The 23,863-nt window shown below is 30.8% G+C and overlaps 1 protein-coding gene across 1 annotated transcript; it reads right to left on the reverse strand.

The window, feature by feature from the left end:
- Positions 1-275: 275 nt before the first annotated feature.
- LOC123697337 lies at positions 276-22,966 on the reverse strand. Its single transcript, XM_045643812.1, has 5 exons — positions 22,859-22,966; positions 6,459-6,558; positions 4,026-4,187; positions 2,929-3,058; positions 276-1,312 (listed from the first exon to the last, which is right to left on the reverse strand). The coding sequence occupies exons 1-5, from the start codon at positions 22,885-22,887 to the stop codon at positions 1,215-1,217; spliced, it is 519 nt and encodes a 172-aa protein (XP_045499768.1). The 5' UTR covers positions 22,888-22,966; the 3' UTR covers positions 276-1,214.
- Between the last annotated feature and the right edge of the window lie 897 nt (positions 22,967-23,863).

Below are 23,863 nucleotides of genomic sequence, written 5' to 3' on the forward strand. Positions count from 1 at the left end.
CAAAGTTACCTTCTATATGTGTGCTAAATTTCATTGTAATCGGTTCAGTAGTATCTGCGTGAAAGAGTAACAAACACACACATACACATCCATCCTCACAAACTTTCGCATTTATAATATGAGTAGAATATAATGAACACGTAGACGTTGATTTTGTTACTTATAAATATTAAGGCTTGTATTTTCATACCTGCATGCATCTTGCAGCGTGAATTTCATACTTAAATTTTTATTGTGTAATAAATAAAAATAATAATTTATTTCATTCGAGTAGTTTTATTTTTGGCATAATCACTTAAATCTATAATATACTATTTACAATGTGTAAATATTTCTATGTTTAGAAAAATAACAGAATAATATAAAACTATAAAATCTATCTTAAAGGCACGAAGCATCTGTAAATACTAAAAAATATATTCCATTATTTTTTTAATAATTTAACATCTAAAATATTTGTATCACAAATTGCTTTTAATTTTTTTTATGTTTTTTTTCGCATAGCATCTGCGAAGAACTACAATTTTTTATAGCAAATTGTTATTGATATGAATAAAAATTATTAATATAAAATGCTTTCTCGTATCAAATAATATAACAGTAATAGATATGAAACGAAATTAAGAAATGAACTGGAATATTATTATTTTGTCCAGTCAAAATATTCTAAGCTCTACATTCTGCATAAACTAAAAACTTTTAACTATAGCTGTCTCTTTTTTACACAAAGTAATTGATAATTCAAAATTGTCGTTGCACATTTTAAAATCTTGCGTAGTAAAAAGTTTAGACAGGACCACAGTTTATAAAACAAATAAACAAAAGTAAGTTAAGATTTTAGATAGCTTTTATCACTATTCCTACTGATTTTTATCATAGTTTGTTAACAGTATTAGATACTTATGTAAAAATGAGCAAATCCATTTTGTATAAAATTCTACAAAAAATCTTCTAAAAGTCTTTAACACCACATCTTAAAACATTTTTGTACATAATTTGAGGCTTTTACGCTAAATAATAAATTAAAAGATGAACGATTTCAAAAAGTACATATTTGAAAACCACAATTTTAAAATTTTCTGAACGTCTTTTTCACGATTTACGACAACTTGTATAATTAAAATTAGAATAATTATGATTTCATCAGTTTCAATACATTTTTACATGCATAATATGTTCAAAAATGATTGTATATAAATTGAAAAATAAATAAATTAAACAGTTTCTCTATTCCGCACGTACTTCACGGAGTCATCTCTCGTCATCTTCACTATGGAGCTCCAAATTAAGATCACCAGATAGATTTGTACCACTGAAAAATAAAAGAATTGTATTAAGTACCTACATTTGGTGTGGCTGTGAAAACTTTCTAATACTTGTGTACAAAAATTTTAAATTATCAACATCGAACTATTTTATGCAGAAATTGCACCAAAATATTTTTTTTGAAGTGAAACTTCTTCCTTTAGAAGTTTGAGAGTAAAATTGCAAGTTCGCGTCATGGCAATACCGTCATGGAGTCCGCGTCGCGCTGATTTTGCTACCTTTGAATCTTGCAAAAGAAGTTTTACTTCTGACACGTGTGCTCGGCACACGCTTTTTTTAATAAATCATAGAGCATTATATGGGATGGGTTTACTTGAATAACATTTAATCCATTTTTAAACAGGTTGATAATTTCAGTATAAGTCTTTTATTTACGATCAACATTTATTATTAACTAATCTAATCCTGCCTTAGAAACCTGTTCACTGCTTTCTCTTTTATAATTTTGTTAAGGCGACGACCGACAAATTTTCTACGACATTTTTTTAGCGAAATTTAATCGCGCTGGGTGTGTGTAGCAAACTATTAATTTCATTCTTCTGACTTATAATATTTTCTATTCGAATGAGATAGAAGGAAATTCCTACTTATGGTTTTTTTTTTATTATTTAGGGTCGAGTACAAAACATCCCACGCTCTTAAAATAAATAAAGTGTTCAATTAATTATAAATTTGAAGAGTCTTTAGAGTTTCTTAAATATTCTCTCAATGTTCTGTTTGAGTTTGAAGACAGACGTCTTCAAATGATGTTTTTATCCACTTAAGCTTATTTCTCATCCATGAAACAATAATATGCCACAACGAAGCGTGGCAGGGTACAGCTAGTTATTCATAGATTCAAGCCGTTGGTCTGAATCTAATGTGATGTTTTTAAAATCATTCGCATATATATTTTTTATAGTATTTTTTGTAGGCGCGTTGATGCTTTCAAAGTCGCGTAAATGCAATACCGTCACGGTATTGCAATACCGTTGCCAAATCTTGCCAAAGAAGTTTCAGTTCTGACACGTATGCTTCTAACACACGCTCTTTTCTTATTTAATTTCAAATAGGTAGACTTATCAAGGATCCGTGATAATAACATTTTGGTAATGTATTTTAAATTGCAAACGCTGTTTTACCGATGCTGATGATATTTTGTACACAGATAGTTAAAACATCGATTAACATACAGTGATTCTTTTTTTTTTTTGACGTGATAACGTCTTTAAAATCGTTTTGGTCGGGTGACATGTTCAGAAACTTGTGTCACACCAAAACCTCACGAGCGCGATCGCAGGTATAACGAGAGAGAGACGGACCGATCTCCCTTCTCATCTCGAGCGCTGCCACTGCATTATGTTATCACGTAAACATCTCGATCGTAAACCTACTTTACAAACAACCAATTTTTTTATAATCGATAGGCAGACGTTTGACCACAATCCCACCTGATGGAAAGCGGCGATGTGGTCTACTTGGGTGCACGTCTGCCTAGGAGGAGCCTATTCACCCTAGCTTTGAAGAGGCCCAACCTGGGCCTGGTTTTGCTCAGGAAAAATAGTGGTAGGGAGTGAATTCCATACTTTACACTAGAATACTATAATTTCAAAGATAACTTACTCAATTGGAACAGTATCAGGAACAGTTCACCAGCGGACTCCCTTGAGAGGAACACCAAGCTGTACACGAAACCAATCGCCGAGAACACTATTTCGAAGTACAGGTACACTTTCATGAGGAGCACGTGTTTCTGGAATGTTCCAACATAGAATATGTTAAGTTTTATTCTTTCCAAAACAGTATTGATGATTATAAAAGCTTATATTATATAAATTTATAAAGATTAGAAAAAATTCGATCACGAGGCGGGACTCGAACCCGCATCCTTCGCGCCATTCCGGGGCGGATGCCTAACCAACTCAGCCACTCGTGACCCGCCTGAGCAATCGAATTTATCCTATTCTTTCAGTTTTATGTGTCTTAAGGGACACACCGCGCGCCATCTATTGAGATAATTTTAACAACCATCTCAACCAATATGAAGCACTTTTCAGTGAATACAATATTGTAACGATGGAACACGACCTTTTCTTGAATTTATATTTTTTGGTTTTTATGGCATTAAAATGCTTTATAAATATAAATTTATAAAGATTAGATTAGCTTATATTATGCTTTTCACTTGCAGCTTTACCCCCGTTGAAAGGTTTTATTCTATCTTTCACGTGTGATTGTATGATTTTTATGTCTGAAGACTTAGGAGGCTAGAGATTGCGACAGACGACTTTTTTCATCATAAAATACATATCTCTTTACTATTAGGAATATATATATTTTACTAGCTTTCCACCCGCGGCATCGCCTGCGCAGTCAAACTATAACCCGCATAGTTCCCGTTCTCGTGGGATTTCTGGGATAAAACCTATCCTATGCCCTTTCTCGGGTATCAAAATATCTTTATACCAAATTTAATGAAAATTGGTTCAGTAGTTAAGGCGTGATTGAGTTACAGACAGACAGACAGAGTTACTTTCGCATTTATAATATTAGTATGGATTTTTATATTTTTATATAGGAATGATGTCAAGTTGATAAAATTCAACTTGACATCAAAATTTAGTCATACCTACAATATTATTGAAATATGCTATTAATGAATCCAAACCTGCATTTCAATGTTGAATCTCTTACTCTTTATAACAAGAAAATAAACCCACCTTATGCAGAGCGACGATGAACACCACAGACATAGCTGCTTCCAACACCAAGGCTGTGGTATCAGCTATAAGCCGCGGGTATTCCGTGCTGTTCGCTTGTTCTGAAGTTCGCATGTATGAGATGTACATTGACAGCATGATGGTGACTGCAATGGTTAACAGCTGAAAGGAAGCAGCAATGGATTACGTTAGTGTGGAAAGTATCGAATGCAGAACGTAGATGTACATTGATAGCATGATTGTCACTGCGATTGTTGGCAGCTGAAAGGAAGCAGCAATGGATTGCGTTAGTTGGAAAACTATCTTTATTAATTTTTTGACATGATATAAATAAACTTTTTGTAAAGACTCAATGTAAATTGTGTTTCATTTCACAATTACCTAAGTAACTATGCTATCATTCTATTTATACAATATTTTCAAACTTTGTAACAAAACTATACATATATCGAAGTTTACTGCCAAGTAAGCCAAGTAGACCTAGCTTTTAAACTATGCTGCATAAGTAAAACCATCTTTTACAGGGACTTATCTGAAGGATAGTTGGAAATGAAGAACAACTTTATATTTATGCCAAAATAAAACCGAAATTTTACATAACAAAAAGTTTAGAAAAATAATAATAGTTTAAAAAAACTAAAAAACACGCTTTTCATAGAAAACCGAACTAAAAAAAAATAATTTTATCAAATTACTGTATTGTCATCGGTCCTCAATAAATCTACAAAGTTTGAACGAAATCTGGCCGTTTAAAGTGGGTCAAAATCGCGCCCAAAGAAGTCGGTTACAAACATACAAACATACAGATGAAGCTAATATAAAGCGTGTAATAACAGTCACATAGAGTTTATATGCTATTGTAGGTACAGAGCAAAAAAACTCAACTGTAATTTTAATTAAGGTCAAAGAAATAATGTACTTGTAATCGACAATCCATATTTTGTCGATGTCAGTTATAAATGAGACATAATATAATATGGGCGTGTAAAATAAATTGTGTTATTGACCTCAACGTAGTTCGCGAGAATTGCATAATTAACACATTATAAAAGCAGATTCGCGCGAACAATTTCACTTTTGAGAAAGTGGTCGAAATTCAACATGGATGACACTTATTAGAAACTTTTTTCTTTTTTTGCATATAATGTATCTATGCTTAAAACTATCTATACTTAATAATATAAAGTTGAAGGGTTTGTTTGAACGCGCTAATCTATTTATTTATAAGGAACACACAACAATAAATACACATTACATTATTTATATAAGAAGACATTATCTAATTAATTGTATCTAATGTATTTATCAATTACTAGCGGTCCGCCCCGGCTTCGCCTGTGGTATTATTGACGTTTTCTCTACATAAGAACCATCCTCGTACTTCAAGAAATGTAATAAAAAAAGAATTAACGAAATCGGTTCAGTTGTTCCCGAGTTATGCGCTCACCAACACATTTTGCGATTCATTTTTATATTATAGATAGGTGTATACAACATTCACATTAATAGCACTTATACAATTAAAAATAAATGAAAATAATCTCAGGAACAATTGGAACGATTTGAAGAATTCTTTCATCGTTCGATATATACGTGATCCCTATGCTACTGTAGACTATATAAACACGGGCGAAGCCGGGGCAGACTGCTAGTTATTAGGTATATAGGTACGTTTTAAGATATTTGAAATATAAATGTATTTGTGTGTATGTATGAATACTGCAAAACAAAATACGAATGTTTGTCATAGAGATAACGATAGATAGATCAATTAAATTCTATTCTTAATGGATTGAAATCATCATTATGTTCCATAAAACGTAATTTTCTCTACAATGTACGACATTATGTAATATATTATATTATGAGCAATGTCAGATGATGATTTTCCATAACAAAATTATTGCTTTTTATATTTTTTAGATAACTACTTGCCTGTAATATATATATTTATATAATAAAACATATTAATGTACAATAAATAAATAAAATCTTTATTTGCATTCATACATTAATATTATGTTACAACTTACAACAGATTGGGGTTCAGTTCTAGGTACCTATAACCTGTGTTAAGGCGACCTGTTCCTTCCCTAGGATTCATCCCTGGCATGAAGAAATTAAGAAAAAGCTAATCCAAAGTACAAAAACAATGATTTGAAACTTAAGATTCCATAATAACATTAATCACATAAAATTTTATAATTATTTTTTGCCGATCTTATAGTAAACTAGCTTTTCGCCTGCGGCTTTGCCCGCGTTTTCAAAGAAAAAACCGTTCTCGTAGGATTTCCGGGATAAAACCTATCCTATGTCCTTTCTGGGGTATCTAAATATCTCCTTATTATTATTTTCTTATTAATTATTTACTATTTTCTTAAAATTTATTTTATAGATTAATTACTATTTTCTTAAAATAAAATGAATACTTACAAGGTTCACATAAGCGAAGGCAACGAGGCCTATTCTCAGCGGGAAGCAGAAACAGCATCTTGTTAATATCGGTATTTCAACTGACTCCCGGATTTTGTCCCTGAAAAAATAAAACATAAATTATTATTATACCAATGTTAATTATATTATATCTATGATATACCTAATTAATATATGTATGTACATTTATATGATTATTTTTGAAGTAAAACTTCTTTGAGAGTAAAATTTTAAGGTCACGTCATTGCAATACCGTTGCGTAACAACTTTAAATCTTGCTAAAGAAGTTTCATTTCTGACACGTGTGCACAATTACAAGCTCTTTAATTTAAAATGATTTATATTTGTGATGTTTTCTATACCTTGGAAATATCTATTTAATCTATAATTTATGCAACCATAATTTAAAAGAAGTAAAGATGGGTTCTACACACAGTTAAACGGATTAAAAATTAACTTAACGGGACTAACATTATTATATTAATGCTTAGGTATAATATTATGTACATTGTACATGAAAATATATAGTAAGGTGATTGAATAGTTATTTACCCTTAACTTCACACGTTCAGAGTCTGTTTTGATACTTACAATTCGATAAACATAGAGACTGATAGAAAATTGTCTATGACAATACATGATACTGTTATCAAGAGGATTTCCGCCGATACAACTATCGACAATATGGCTATTATGTCTATTCTATATTAATTACTAGCTGTGCTCCGTGGTTTCACCCGCATTGTTCCGCTCCTGTTGGCCTTAGCGTGATGATAATAATATAGCCTTCCTCGATAAATGGGCTATGTAACACCGAAAGAATTTTACAAATCGGACCTGTAGTTCCTGAGATATGCGCGTTCAAACAAACAAACAAACTCTACAGCTTAAAGCTTTTTAATATAAGTATAGATTTTAGGACAGATTGGAGATTTGCCAGAACTATACACAAAAAAAAGAACGCGTGAATATTTTTACTGATTGATATTTGTTTTTAGGAAAATGTGAAATCCTGTTGCATTTTTTACCCGTAAGCAGATCTTTCTTAGCCATGCGCGTAAAACTATTATATAATGAATAAAATAAATAAAATAAAAATGAAAATATATATAATGAAATTTTAAAACTTAAAATTTAATCACAGTTTAATTATTTGTTATAAGAGTTTAGTATAAACAAAAAACATTGTCAAATCATTAAGCGTAAATAAATATTAAATATTCATCAAACAACGCGTTTATCTAAACTTCAAAGGTCCCGCAGAAAATCTTTTAATTTATTGATAAGACAAAAATAATATTTGTACAACAACTTATTTCATGTTGTCTAGAGAGATAATATTTTAGTATTTGACGTCATATCTTTTCCAGGATTATACTTTACACCAAGCTGTAGGTACACTGATTTTTTGTTACGGCATTCCCTTTTATTAAACGACTTCAAAATAATAATAATAGTTTAAAAAAACTAAAAAACACGCTTTTTATAGAAAACCGAACTAAAAAATAGAAAATTTTATCAAATTAGCGTATTGTCATCGGTCCTCAATAAATTTACAAAGTTTGAACGAAATCTGGCCGTTTAAAGTGGGTCAAAATCGCGCCCAAAGAAGTCGGTTACAAACATACAAACATACAGGTGAAGCTAATATAAAGCGTGTAAAAAAGGAGGAGGTTATCAATTCGGCCGGTATGTTTTTTTATGTATCGTATGTACACCGATTACTCCGAGGTTTCTGAACCGATTTACGTGATTATTTTTTTGTTCGATGCGGGATGATGTCGAATTGTCCCATAAAAATTTTATTCGGATAGGCCCAGTAGTTTTTATTTTATGAGCATTTTTGTCTGTATTTGTAAATGTTGCAAGTGCAAGTTTGAAGTCGGTTGTTTCATTTTAGTATACAGCTGATATAGCAGTTAATTAATCACTTATAATACCACAAGAGCTTCAAAATTATCGGGTATTTTCCGATAGGTTCGTTGCAAACAAATGAAGGAGTCAAGTTTTTAGTCATGGCTAAAAAATCACGAGCGCGAAGCGCGAGTGATTTTTCCTGAAAAACTTGACGACTTTATTTGTTTGCAGGGAACCTTGAGGGAAATGCCAGATAATTTTGAAGCTCGTGTGGTATTCGGGGGATTATTTTTCCGTCCCAAATGTCGGCCAATAATTTCACAATTGAATTCAACCTGTCAGTTTGACATCAACGACCAGAGAAAATTTTCAAAAAATTATCAGTATAATACCATGTAGGTTGTACCACGTGACGTCGAATGGTGCAATTCTATTGGTCGATATTTGGGTCGGAAATATAATCATAAATAAAATTCTTTTGTTTGTAATTTATATTAATTGCGTATAAGCAAAATCAACCGCTTTATTAGGTTAGTTTTAAGTTTATAAAAGGTGTATTAAAATCTAGAGTATATTGGGTCAATGATTAAAATGCAAGGGTGCATCTTTACTTATAATTACTTTGTTATGGTTTAAAATATACCTATATATAATTTTTTTTTGTAACCTTATTGTTAAAGGTTACCTGTAGAAACAGGTAAATGCTGGATTTAACTATTTTTTCCTTATGTGAATTAACTTGAAAGAGGAATTACTAACGACCCTAATTGAATAAAGATGAGCTAATTTATTACCTACCTATTTTATATTTATGTGTTTGAAGACTCTACTGTCTCGTAAAATAAAAAACACGATCAATTTTTGTAGAAAATTTATACCTATATACAGGTTATTTCAAATCACTCAAAATCACGGCATATACTTGCATACGTAATTTTGTTAGTACCTATGTAATTTTTACATTATAAATGTTATGTGAATTATCTCAGACTATAAACTCTCTAGTATGATAAAAGGTGAATAGAGGATAGTGTCAATATTATTTCACTACGTCTTCACTATCATATTGTAATCAATGTAATCTGTTTCTGATAAGGTTAACGCGTAGCAAGATGCACTAAGTTTTAGAGGAACTGAGAAAATTATAATGAACTACTTATAGCTGTTATTAATTTGTATGTATTCAAGAACAGTAACTTAAGTTTTGCCACGTTTTGATTTGTTTTGACAACTTTGACATGATATAAAAGCCCTTTCGCCTTTAGTACACCGACGCGTTCGCGTGCGGCAGCGAAACATCGAAAAATCTGTCAGTACTATGGCAGGATTTCGCATATGATATGTCTCACTCTAGCACATAGATAGATGAAATAGTTGCGTCCTTGTCAGTATAGTTTCGCAAGGAACTGCGAAATGGCCATTACACAGACGCATTGCGAAACAGTTGCGAAAACATTGCTGTTTACTACGCCTTTTTAGTACACCGACGCATTCGCGAGCGGCAGCGAAAAAACGAAAAATCTGTCAGTAGTATGGAAGGTTTTCGCATATGATATGTCTCACTCTAGCACATAGATAGATGAAATAGTTGCGTCCTTGTCAGTATTGTTTCGCAAGGAACTGCGAAATGGCCATTACACAGACGCTTAAGTTTCGCTAGTGAAGTTTCGCGTGAGTTTCGCATCGCATAGCGTCCGCTCGCATTCTGTCGGTGAGGACAGATTTTCGCATCCATGGACAATGATATTATATAGAAGTGATATAGAAATAATATATACTAGCTTCCGCCCGCGACTCCGTCCGCGCGGATGTCGGTCTTCGCGTGGATGTTTTATTTATCCATTTTGAATACCTCTGACAATAACATCTTATAAATATCTATTGGACCCAATTCCCAAATACGGCTAGGCCTATAATAATACGCAACGTGTGTTCGCGGTTCTACGGAACAACGTCTATGGATAAAACTGAAAAATTAAGATTATTTTTTTCTATGTATTTTTCCAGGATAAAAAGTATCCTATTTAACGCCCAGGATAATAAGGTATAATTATACCAAGTTTCATCGAAATCGAACCGCTAGTTTTCACGTGATGCCTTCACATACAGACAGACAGACAGACAGACAAAAATTTTTTTAATCACATATTTGGGTTTGGTATCGATCCAGTAACACCCCCTGCTATTTACTTTTTCAATATTTTCAATGTACAGAATTGACCCTTCTACAGATTTATTATATGTACAGATAATATATTTATATGTATATAGAAACAAGAGGTAGATACGCCACCAACGTACCAAAATGCCAATTGCCATGGCAACTATTTGTTTATTTATATACTATATTGTGAGTATTATAATAACGTATCTATACATAAAATATCATTGGCCATGGATGCCGAAAATACTGAATTATTTTTGCATTCTATTCGAGATTATCCCGTATTATACGCAATTGGACACGCAGATTATAAAAATACGTACAAAAAAGAGGTAGCATGGAGAAAACTTCAAGAAAAGACTCTGATAGATGGTAAAAAATTTATTGTTTATATTTCATACATTTTATGTTTTTAATTTTCTTTGAAATAATTTACAAATTGTGATCGAACATTAAGCGCTGCTAAGTCTGCCCTATGTCTATTGGCATGCATTGGTACGAATGCTCCTAAAGTGTCCGAAAATTGTTTATTTTCGTATGTGCACCTTCTTGTATCTGCAATAAGTTATGCAAGTATACTGCAGCTTTAACAATTTTAATAGTATTATTCAAATCTGTTTCAAAGGGCCTCAAGAATATTCTAAATTTTTGTGCTAAAATGCCAAACGCACATTTTACTACTACTCGTGCCCTACTTAATGATTTATTAAATCTTTTTTTATCATTGTCATTCATTGCTGCGTCTCTTGTCTCATTAGAAAGGTTTCTAATTTAAATCTTCAATGAATACATGTGGTGTAGTCTGTTTGAAACCTGGCAAAGGTTTTGGAGCTGGCAAATTCAGATACCGTCCACTTTTTAAAAGCTGATAAAATGATGAGTTCTCAAATATTGTAGTATCGGAATCTTTACCATAATTATGATCCTACATCTATGTAAGTAAATTTGTAATGTGGATCAACTATTGCCAATAACACAGTAGAAAATCGTTTTTTATAGCAATAGAACAGTGAGCCGCTGTTAGGTGGACATTTAATAACAATATGCTTGCCGTCAATACTCCCGAGGCAATTAGGAAAACCCCATTATTATTTCCAATCATGTTTTAGTAGAAGGAACCGGGATGTACTCTGGCTGTAGTATTTTCCAAATTTGTTCGCATACTTGAGTTACTATCTTTGAAACGGTGCATTCACCCAAACGATAAGAAAAATATATTGTTGTATATGTGTCACCAGTTGCTAAAAATGACATTGACTGAGATGACATTCTGAAATTACGTCTGCACCTGCAGTCGTCAAAAATGACAATGGCATATCAATGCGAAAAAGTTGCGAAACATTGCTGTGTACTAACGTTTCGCTGATATTTCGCTACGCTGTAGTTTCGCAGAGATTCGCTGCCGCACGCGAACGCGTCGGTGTACTAAAGGCGTTTCAAATAGTATTTATAGATTTTAAATTCATGAATTCGTCATTATTAATGCCACGAAATAGTCATATAGTTATGAAATCAAAAATGTGCCACTTTGAAAGTTTGAAGTACGTACTATGGATATAGAATCTACTGTATTATTTATTAATGTGAAAGTTTTTAGCTATATGTAATCGTAGTGACATCAAGCATAGTCTAAATATTAAATTCTGATAAAAATCTACAAAAAGACATCTATCTATCACATACGATGGGCACTTTCTCATGACCTACATTAGCATCTGTCCTACTGTCCGGTATTGTTATACTATGGTAGCAATTACATTTCAATTGGTATTAAAATAAGTACTTTGTATTTAAATGTGACTTATTTTGTGATTTAATTTGTAACGTTTAATTTAAATAATGAGATGTTCCCGTGCGTTTAGTTTAACGAGCAGATAATAATATCTATGGGTTCTTAATGTTATAGAGGTGAAAGTTTTGTTGTTTTGACGTGAGAATAAGTTAGGATGGATGTATGTATGTTTACTAGTCAATCACGCCAAACGAATGAACTTATTTATGTATTAAGTCTGTACAGAGATATTATAGTCTGGACTCTGGATTCTACACAGACAAGATATCTTCTGTCTTATACTCTGTCTGTCTGTCTGTTACTCAATCACACCTTAACTACTGAACCAATTTGCATGACCTATAGTCATTCGAGGAGTAACAGTAGGTTCATTATTTAGAATTTAGATTATATTTTTAATGTCGAACCTTTGTTTGTTTCATTTTTTGTTTGTTATTACCAGTTACTGCATTTCGATTATAATGCCATTTATAAATCAATTTACTCAGAAGATGACTGTGTTAATTGTTTTAAATGGTTAAGGCTATGTAAAAAATGAAGTGTTTTGCAGTAACCGCATTTAGTGGGGACATCCCAATTTTTTGCGTGTAAATATTTAATTTTTATTACTTTATAAGATGTCTTATTTATTATGATTACATAGTTTATATTACATAAAACACAAAACCAGGTTTATACATACGATACCGTTTAGTTTTCTTAGCCAACCACTTGTCCCGAAAAACTCATCTATACTAATATAATTTTAAAGCTGAAGAGTTTGTTTGTTTGAACGCGCTAATCTCGGGAACTACTGGTCCGATTTGAAAAAATATTTCGGTGTTAGATAGCCCATTTATCAAGCTATATATCATCACGCTAAGACCAACAGGAACGGAGCCACGCAGGTGAAACCGCGCGGCACAACTAGTACCTAATATGTATCTCAATTATTGTTAAAATAGCGATATTTTTAAGCATTGTACATATTAAAATAATGGTTGTAACGACATAACAATAAACTGTCTGTCTGTTACTCAATCACACCTTAACTACTGAACCAATTTGCATGAAATTTGGTATAGCATATATATATAATAATTTTGATACCCGGAGAAAGGACATAGGCTACTACCCCGGGAAATAGGATAGGTTTTATCCCGGAAATCCCACGGGAACGGGAACTATGCGGGTTTTTCTTTGACTGCGCAGGCAAAGCCGCGGGTGGAAAGCTAGTAGACTATATATTGTTATTTGATTCTACAGTATTTAACTAAGTACGAGTATAATATGATTACAGATAATATATTATGAGGTGTTTCGAAACGTAATATAATAATGGTTTTGCGGTTGCAGTTACGTCGTGAATATTGCGGTTAATTTGTTCAATGTCAAGCTTTAGTTTCATCTTCCTTTTTTATCTATATTAATTATAATTGGTTTCATGTATATATAATCATATAATGATTAATATAATAATCATAAATATTAATTAAGAATTAATGTATTAAGTTGCAATTATGTATTGTAATTATCATAAAAATTTCGCTCTTCTGTGCATACTAAGGTGCATACGTCTTATCTATATGTAATACCTATTTTAGCGAACTGAATCGATACGAAAGTACACTTTATTTTAGAATTTGAATGTTATTAAAAACTGAATCATAGGGTTAATTTTTTCAAGTTATTATGTTTCTACGGAGAATGACGTAAAATATAGAGATTTAATTTAATTCGGTGTTTAATTACACGTTAAATTAAATTCGGTGCTTGTTGACAGTTTTCTGAGAAGTATGGAAAATAATATCAAATAACCAGTATAACTGGAATGAAGATAATTTCCATTATTTTATCACACTTTGACTCCAAAATAAAGTTATAAGCAATTTAAAATAAATAATTACAAATGTAGAGATTAATAATTATTAATTAATTATGATTTTATTCATTTATCTGTCTACTTTCTTTGACTATCGCTCTTCCCCAATTTTATGAAGAATTCTCTCAATGTCAAATCAAAGGTCAAATGAATGTATAAAGATCGTCATTTATTACATTTAAATATGTACATGCGATACTTAACAACAAAGTGCACAATGCATAATTGTATTCTCGGTACAAATGTATTCGACTTGCTAGAGAATAATGAGGTATAATTGTGTAGAAAAGTGCATAATATGATATTTATATAAAATCTATATTATGAATGGTAAAATATTATACGACTATAGTACGTTAATACAAGCAATTATGGATCGAACTCGGTAAAGCTTGAATACATTATTATTATTATATTTGGCAAACATGATAAAAACAAGAAATATTCCATCTTGTAAGCTAATAATATAAATCGTCATATTAATCGCTACTCGAAAATATTATACCAATTAACATAGACATATTAATATTTATGTGAGTGTAACATCCGTATTCACAACGTCAACATTTATTATCAAACATAATAGAAGTATTACTAGTTAACATAAAAAGATGCACTCAACTCACATCACGGTTGTTCCTCATTATTCAAGGATGCAATAAAAAAAATCTTATACGTAAAAAAATTATATAATATATACTTCATTCGTACAAAACTGTTATTAAAAAATTAAATTTAAAACTATCAAATCATGGTCAAATTCCTAAACTCTAAAGAAAAAACATTACAAATTCCTAAACTCTAAAGAAAAAACATTACAAATTCCTAAACTCAAAAGAATAAACATATTTAAACTAATTTGAGTATAAACCAAAGAGCGACCCTGACTTCGAACTAATAACTGTGTCTCGTAAGTCAGTTTCTCCCCTATCATCCAATATTTGAATTCTACAGACGAAAATAAAAAAGAAACTTTATTTTTGAAACCTTATTAAAACTGATAGTTTCAATATTTTTTTTTTCGACACAACAGTACACATTGTCACAGTCAACAGATGTTGTTACGTAAACAGAGTTATAAAACTGTTTCATGCCTTTCAGTCTAGTTGTAGATGAGAAGATATTCATTTACTTTATGCAATTGTTCTTGGCCAGGGCCAATGTATTCGAAGGTGATCGATAAGGGTTCGATGCCACATTCGGTGCCCAGCATGAACGAAGCAGAGTATTTATTTATTGTATTTTGTCATCGTTTTTATTGTGATAGGTAACTGGGGTCTTAATGTGTGTAAATAGTAAAGTCTATTGTATTTTGGTAAAACTATATATATAGCTATATTGGTACAACTATAGATAGCATTGTCCATAATACGGGTATTCGAATATAAATATGCCAAGATTAGTATGAAGGTATAATTAATGAATCTTATGAAAGTAACTCCTTATCAGATGCAATTGGATCGAAAAGTGTGAAACACTAAGAAACAAGAGCCATTCGAAATAACAAAAAATGCATACGACGATAAGAAAACGCGCAATTAGTGATTCTGAAATCGAAATAACTCAAATAGAATCGTTATATTCTAGAGAATTAATAATTAAAGGCATATTTGAAATAAAAATAGAATATTAATGTTAACAATAATCATACCTCTTTATACCTAAATGTAAAAAAGTCTCAAGTAATTTAAAAAACATATTATTTCACAAACGCTGTTATTTCCTACTTCCTATTAATTATAAACGTTATCAAAATCACATTGATAAAAATCCTTCACAATATTATTATAATTTATCAAAGCATTCTGTTATAAATTATACACGCAGTAGCTAATTATTTAGTAATTTCATACGTCCAAATGAAGTCTAGTCTCTCATTAAAAATGTTTTTTTTGGCAAAGGCTGTGATTTTAAAAATAGAATATCTACGTATATCGTATCCATACCGCTAGTAAATTACCGCTAGTAAAATACCGCGGACCGCTAGTAAATTTATAAATAAACCAATGTCTGCACAATTTCTTTGTGTTCATTTTATGTTAAAGTTTTTTTAGACATAAAAGCATTGGGTAAGTATCTGAATTGACCACTTCTTTCTAAATAGAGTGAAGAAATCTATAATGATACAGCCATTTGCAATAAAAAATCATATAAGGTTTGGGTAAACAAAACGTGATGTAGATATGTACAGTTTAGAAAACTTATTGAACTTATTTTTCAAACCGTTCATAGCAAATTATACTATGGCATAACAGCCAAATAATATATAAACTAAATTCATGTAACCATGCATTTACTTAGTTTTTATATTCATTTACATATCTATAGAATAAAAGCAAAATATGTATATATATACTATCTATATCTTGTATTTCCAAGTCATCAAACGTAAACTGTAAAAAGTATTAGGTAAATACTATACATTGTTCACGTTCTCAAACCTCATTAAAACATTAAACGTAGTCAATTTAGCTTCAACATAAATACCACATGCAAGGGAATTATAGTTTCCTAGTTATTCACGACGTTGCATACAACGCATTCAATGCCATTTGAGCCCAATTTTCTCGTAACATTATTATGCAAATGTTTTATGCACACTGCTGGTTTTATATGGGATATTTACGTGGGTTAGTAGGTGGTAGCTTCAATGGAAGACATGGATTTGATTGTATGTTTGTGTTGTTTTGTAAGTAGATTTTTGCAGAAAAACATCTTTCCGTATCGATTGTAATAATATGAAGTGCTAGGGATTTAAGGAAGTCAATCTGATTATATTCGTTAACAAGTTAACAACCTATCTGACAGGATTAAAAATATGATAAACGACTACAGTAACTGGTTTGATATTTTCACAGATTCCCCCAACAAACTCCGCAAAATTTTTAATTCACTTTTTAAAGTTTAGAAAAGATAAGTGCATAATATATATTATAATTTTTTTCATTGTTTAAGATACTTAATAGTTGATTCATTCATTGTAAATATACTTTTAAACTTACTTTACGCATGCTGTGTTTACTTATAAGTGTTTTTTTACATTGATCATATAATATTGTATTTTAACTTTGATGTTTTATCTGTGATGTAAAGAAACGTTGGTAAACCAAATAAATAAATAAATAAATAAAAATGAGAAACTTAAATATTTTGTGGAAAGTTCTAATTGAACGTGTGTAAATTGAATATTTAATTTTTTGCTTTATCTACACTTGAATCTAGGTTGTTTGATGACGAACGTATCAGATTACATATTTCTTAACTACTTTATGAAGTATATATAAAATAATATGTTATCATGATGTCATTGCAATTAAATCCGAACGCATGATTGAAACTCACACCTACCTAAAAAAACTTTTCCATATATAACCTGTTCTTTTTTAATATATTGTTTTTATGGAAAAACTCAACGTAAAACAACGTATCATATTATCATGTTTTTTCTCAACATAACCCTGACCTGATATTAAAACAAGCAGATATGTTTGGAAAATTACAACTCTATCAAGAAAACTATTGCACGAAGTTTGTAATAACATGAGAGTATTGGATTTCAAAGTTATAATACAATTTAATATTATATAACCGTGTTTTATATTATGCATTCAAGATCAAGTCTTATAATGGCATCGAGATCGTTATAACATAAAGGTAAATAATATGTGGAAAGTTAATTTTATAACGTACTAGCGGTCCGCCCCGGCTTCACCCGTGGTACATGTTTACGTTTTCTCTCCATAAGAACCATCCTCGTACTTCAAGGAATATAATAAAAAAAGAATTATCGAAATCGGTTCAGCCGTTCTCGAGTTATGCGCTTACCAACACATTTTGCGATTCATTTTTATATTATAGATGATATTTTTTCTATTTAAATCAAGGTATCTCTCGTATTTAATAAAGTATATTTATTAAAACAGTTAACAAAATATGATTAAAAATAAGATTAACAAAATAGTTTAGTATTTATTTCAATAATAACTAGTTTGATGAAAGAAATCAATTTACTAGAACTGAATACCAATAAATTACGTCCATTAGAATTTATAAAAAAATATCTATAATTTTTAAGCTTTCTCCAATAACTAAAATGTTCATAATATAAACTTTGACCTTTGAACTATAGCGAAGCGTTTAGAAATACCACAATACAAATGCTTAGATGTTTGACCTTTAGATATACACGATTTGTTATCACCCTTTAACCCTAGAGTTACGTATCAAAACAACTAATAATTATTTGTTTACATTCGAATGATAAGTAATCCTCGATAACACGGAAGCGGAATTTTTTTATCTGCCCTAAGGTTCGATATTGATGCATATTTTTTATACTGACAACATTTTGCGTCTGCACAAATAAAAAAAAAGTAAAACATACCTAATTGCCGCCAATTTTCTTCGTGTATGTATAATATATTTTATTCTCTATGGTACACAGTAAAAAAAGGTTGCATATATTTTGATGTTTTTATAGAAAACTGAATGCTGTAAAGGATGTATTTACTTTCTTGCAAGAGAAACTAAATGTCAACTGTTAATTATTGTAAGCCTATAAACTAGTTAATTGTCGATAAAAATACCTTTAAATGTTATTTAAGAGGTTCCGAAAGGAAAGTATAACTTTTCTGTACGCAATCGCAAGATTCAGTATTTTGAGTATATTGGTCCATGGTATTATTAATATTTTTTGTTGTCAATAATAAAAATCAATTCTGAATGAAATTCTTTATTATACCTACATTGGTATACGGCATTTGTCTACTGTTTCACGGATCGATTTTCAAAGCATTAATTGGCAGATTTTTTGCTTTCTATAACAGTTTTCTGCAAATTGCTAGATCGAAGTTTTTTTAACATTAGTCGCTACCAGGCCTCGAATGTAAGCTTTATAATATCGGAGTAACCAAAAAAATTATGGAGGCGATATAAATATATAAATAAGTAAAGGTACATAATATAAGTAATTCTAAGTTAAATTAATTACTTAATCAAAAAACACTACATTTCGTTACGAGCGGTTAATTTGTTATATTTTTTGAATTTACCTAAAATGATTGCAAAATTTTCTAAAAGTAAAATGTGTTTTTTCTATGTCGCTCTACATAACGGTTTTTAACCTTATTTATGGCAGTGGCTGACCGTGACCATGACCGTGACCGTGACCGTCAACTCGGTTTATAATCCTCAGTCGTTTATATACAAATTACTTATAGTATTTATACTATATAAAGACACAAATAACTATATCTATACTAATATTGTAGAGCTGAAGAGTTTGTTTGTTTGAACGCGCTAATCTCAAGAAATACTGGACCGATTTGAAAAATTATTTCGGTGATAGCCCATTTATAACCGCAGGGCACAGACAGTCAATATATAATTCAGAATGTTTGTTTTATTTAATGTTGAGAGCCACAAACACTGGGTAAAATAAATTTAATGGTACTCATTTTTAGTAGGAAGTAGGAACTGCAATTAATATAAAAATGTATTAGATATACAATAAACAATTTATGTATTACTACAAAAAATTGTATACGTGAAACGAACTTTCTTGAAGTGCAATTAGAGAAGCGCGTGTACCTACAAATATTTTACTTATAATTGCTATTAAGAAAGGTTTAAATATAGCTATTTAATACTTAAATTTTTTGAAACCTATCCGTGAATAATATAATTTTTGAATTATAGAATAGCTACTAGATTTCCGCCCGCGGCTTCACCCGCGTTTTCAAAGAAAAACCCGCATAGTTACCGTTCCTGTTTGATTTCCGGGATAAAAAAGCAGCCTAAGTCTTAATCTGGGTCTTCGCCTACCTACGTACCAAATGTCATTGTAATCGGTTCTGTAGTATTTGTGTGATAGAGTAACAAACATTTATCCATACTTACAAACTTTCGCATTTTAAAATTAGTATAGGATACGAAGTCAAAATATATTTTTACATATAACATAAATGTAATAAATGTGAATATTTGTATGTAAATATTTACAATATTAAAGCAAAATACTAATTAGTATAACATTAATTATTGCAACGTAATTAACATTACATTACTTTTAACCTCTGTTTCTATGAATTCCTCTTATCTTATCGGTATTATTGACCGTATTTTCTGTGATTTATTTACGCATTTCTTAATGTATGTTTTTTTTATTTATTTAACAATTTTATGTACTTACCATAAAAAGATTAAGAGTTCAGACATCCATACTACAATATTATAAATGCGAAAGTAACTCTGTCTGTCTGTCTGTTACTCAATCACGTCTAAACTACTGAACCAATTTTCATGAAATTTGATACCCGAAAAAGGATATAGGCAACGTTTTATCCCGGGAAAAAGGATAGGTTTTATCCCGGAAATCCCACAGGAACGAGAACTATGCGGGTTTTTCTTTGACTGCGCGGGTGAAGCCGCGGGCAAAAACCTAGTCACTACATAGTATAAAACAAAGTCGCTTTCTCTGTCCCTATGTCCCTTTGTATGCTTAAATCTTTAAAACTACGCAACGGATTTTGATGCGGTTTTTTTTAATAGATAGAGTGATTAAAGAATAAGGTTTTAGTATATATTGTATAAGGATTTAGACAAACCGGGCGAAGCCGTGGGCGGTAAGCTAGTTAAAAAAAAAGGAAAACATGCATTCATACATATAATTTTTATTGCGTATTAAAATGCTCTACTTCACTATTTGATAACGTCAGCTAATTATTATAATATTATGTTATTTACATGAATATTAATATCTATTCCGTTGTTTTATAATCTAAGTTCCGGATAAGACGTAAATGAAGATTTTTTAAAACATTTATTTAACTGTTTTGCTACCGCAATCTTAAAAATACACACAAAAATCTGTATAAATTATATTTATAACAGTTAAAATCATGTTCCAAGAGTCATTTGATAACTAAAAACGTAATAATCATCAATTTTGATTCCTATAAAAGTATAAAACTACACATCATACATTTATCTAGGTATGCCTTCACTACAGGCGCTACTACTTAGAAGCGCTTAGGAGTCGTCGTATTACATAACAATTTTGCCACCGGTACAGAAAACAGGCTTTATAGAAAAGAAACTTTATCTCTGCATTGATTAGTTGTACTTGTACCTACTATTAAAATAAATTAAAATATAAACTGGAATCTTGTTCGTATGTACATAATATAAAGCTTGTTCGAAACATTAATAATATAATAAATAAATCGTATTTAAATTCGTTAAAAAGCTCTTAATTATAAAACAAATAAAACTTTTTTTTATGTGAGAGCAGGTAAAGGGGCAGGTGGTTGATGTTAAGTGGTAACCACCGCCCATATGCACTTGTAGTGTTACAAGTGCTTTGCCGGCCTTTTATGGACAAATAAGCTCTTTTCTAGAAGACCCCAATGTCGTAGACCTACTCGTAAGACCAAGATATAACATAGAACCATAAAAATTATTACTATACGCATAGTTATTATACTCTATGATTTTTTAGACTGTGACTCTACACAAAGACAAATCAGTAAAAGCATTTTTAAGATTTTTTTTTTGTTTGCGAGTTAATTATCTGTATATATAATTAACAAACTAAATATATGGTAATATTTGCTGTTCGTGGAAATCCCAGAGAGTTAGAGCCTTCTTGGATTTAATATTATTTGATTAATGATAATATTGTTACTCCTTATCAGTATTTAACCCGATCCTTCATTTGTCATTTTGATGGATAGCATTACAAATTTAAGCATTTTAATTATCTTAAAAGCGTTCTTCGATTGTAATTAATTTTGTTAACAAACAAACAAAGTATATTATGTATTTTGTATTATCTGTATTTAAAAAATGGCGGGAAAGTTTATTCAACTTGTTTAATTTTATAATTTCATTAACGGGTCTTAAAAATTAAGTATTTTATCTTGTATTAAAGCAATAAATTTACATTATCGGAATACTTTAATTAACACGAGAAATAATTTATGAGTAAAATGCAAGAATCTAATACTTATAATATTATAAAGATGAACAGTTTTTGTTTGTTTGGTTCAACGAGCATCTCAGGATTCAGGAACCATGGCTACGGGTTCGGATTAAAAAAAAATCTTTCAGTCACGTTCACGTTTAGTCTTAAGAAGAGAGGAGTGGGTAAAATCGGGAGACACAGCTAGTTAATAATATAGTTTATAGGTGGCATTGTCGCAAATTAGCGATTTATTCCAAGTAACCTGTGGTTTGTGAAATTCGAGAGCGGCAATAATAAAACACGCCATTTGCGTAGAGCACGTAATAAATTTAAGTATTAGTATAAAGATATCAAATTTACTACTATAAGCAACAAGCAAAATTTTGCGCAAAGGTATATTCAGAATTATATAAAAATGGATGATTTTTATATAAGTCTGGTAAAAATATACAAGCATCTTGCGATAAAACGCGCTACGGAAAACTTTTCTCTAACGGTCTATTTCAACAGAAACCTAAACACGTAACACACGGGATGTGACGTGTTTCATCATTTTTCTTAACCTGAAGGCAAAACGCATTATCCACATCAACAATGCTACTGTAATTACGTTCTCATTTACGGCAGAATCGCACATTTCCTTGCACCACTGACCCGGCGATTAAAAAAGTAAACCACAGAGTAAAAAAGAATCACAGAGTATAAAAAGCGATGCCCGCTATCGGCGGAAAAGGTGTCAAATTCAACTTTCGCTCGCACTTACTTTAAACTCGTTTGTACTGTGGCGGACATAATGGATGCGTCTTTCCCGCGTCGCGATTTCACGATTACTGGCTCAGGCTCTGGTTCTTCGCTGTAACTTTGTTTACCATAGTCGAGTTCACAGTAATTTTGGTCAGCGGTAATGCATTATTTGTGTATGTAATCGGTTAATTATGTGATTTTACAGCAGTTTTATCTGATGTTAATAAAAGTTAATAAATGCAAACAATCACAAGATTGTTTGCATTTATTAACTTTTAAGGTCCTTTATGCTCACTGGTTGATTCTACAGTTGGGTTTTTCTGGATTCAATCTGGGATTAAACACATTTTCTACTCACTTAACTTTCATACAATTTTCTTTAATTTGAATTATGAAAAGCCTTGCTCGATATAGATAGTAAAAAATTTTACATATCTAAGTCATACATCTAGTTAAATCAGAAAAATACTCTACAATTATAGGAGAACCAAATTACAATTTGAATTACATTTATAATATAAAAATAATATTCATTTAATATTCTAAATCATAAATGTACATAAATCTATAAACATAAACTTGCCTTTTTAATATGGAATAAGGTTTTATAATATTTTAGTAGAGTTATCTGTACGTAATTTAGAATGAATTGCATAATATGTTTTAATTATAAACTGCGTCAGCCATCAATCTTCGTAGATATATAATATGATATTTGCTGATAACTGCATTTCTACATTTAGCTTAAAAGCAGAAAATCACAAGTCATTTAGTTTTATATTATTGATGACGCTATTTAAATACACTACCGTCAAATTGGCCAACATTGCCCACAGGGGTATCTTTGCCCAAAAATCAATTCATAAGAAAAATTTTAAATTGCAAAAATACCTTTATACTTTGGCAACATTAATAGTATTTGGTGTAAAATAAGTTATATGTATGACAACACTGCCTATTGTGTGTGTCGCTAACTTAAATCTTAAATAGAAAAAATACCTGGGTTACTTTGCCCAGCCACTAA

The sequence above is a fragment of the Colias croceus genome, chromosome 14, assembly GCF_905220415.1.
Source record: "Colias croceus chromosome 14, ilColCroc2.1".
Classification (NCBI taxonomy): Eukaryota; Metazoa; Arthropoda; class Insecta; order Lepidoptera; family Pieridae; genus Colias; species Colias croceus.

Excerpts from the sequence above, each read along its gene's own strand:
- LOC123697337 (XM_045643812.1), bottom strand. The coding sequence starts at position 22,887 with ATGTCCGCCACAGTACAAACGAGTTTAAA. Across the intron at positions 6,559-22,858 it reads ACAGTACAAACGAGTTTAAA|GGACAAAATCCGGGAGTCAG; the intron begins GTAAGTGCGAGC and ends TTATTTTTTCAG. Across the intron at positions 3,059-4,025 it reads TCATCGTCGCTCTGCATAAG|AAACACGTGCTCCTCATGAA; the intron begins GTGGGTTTATTT and ends GGAACATTCCAG.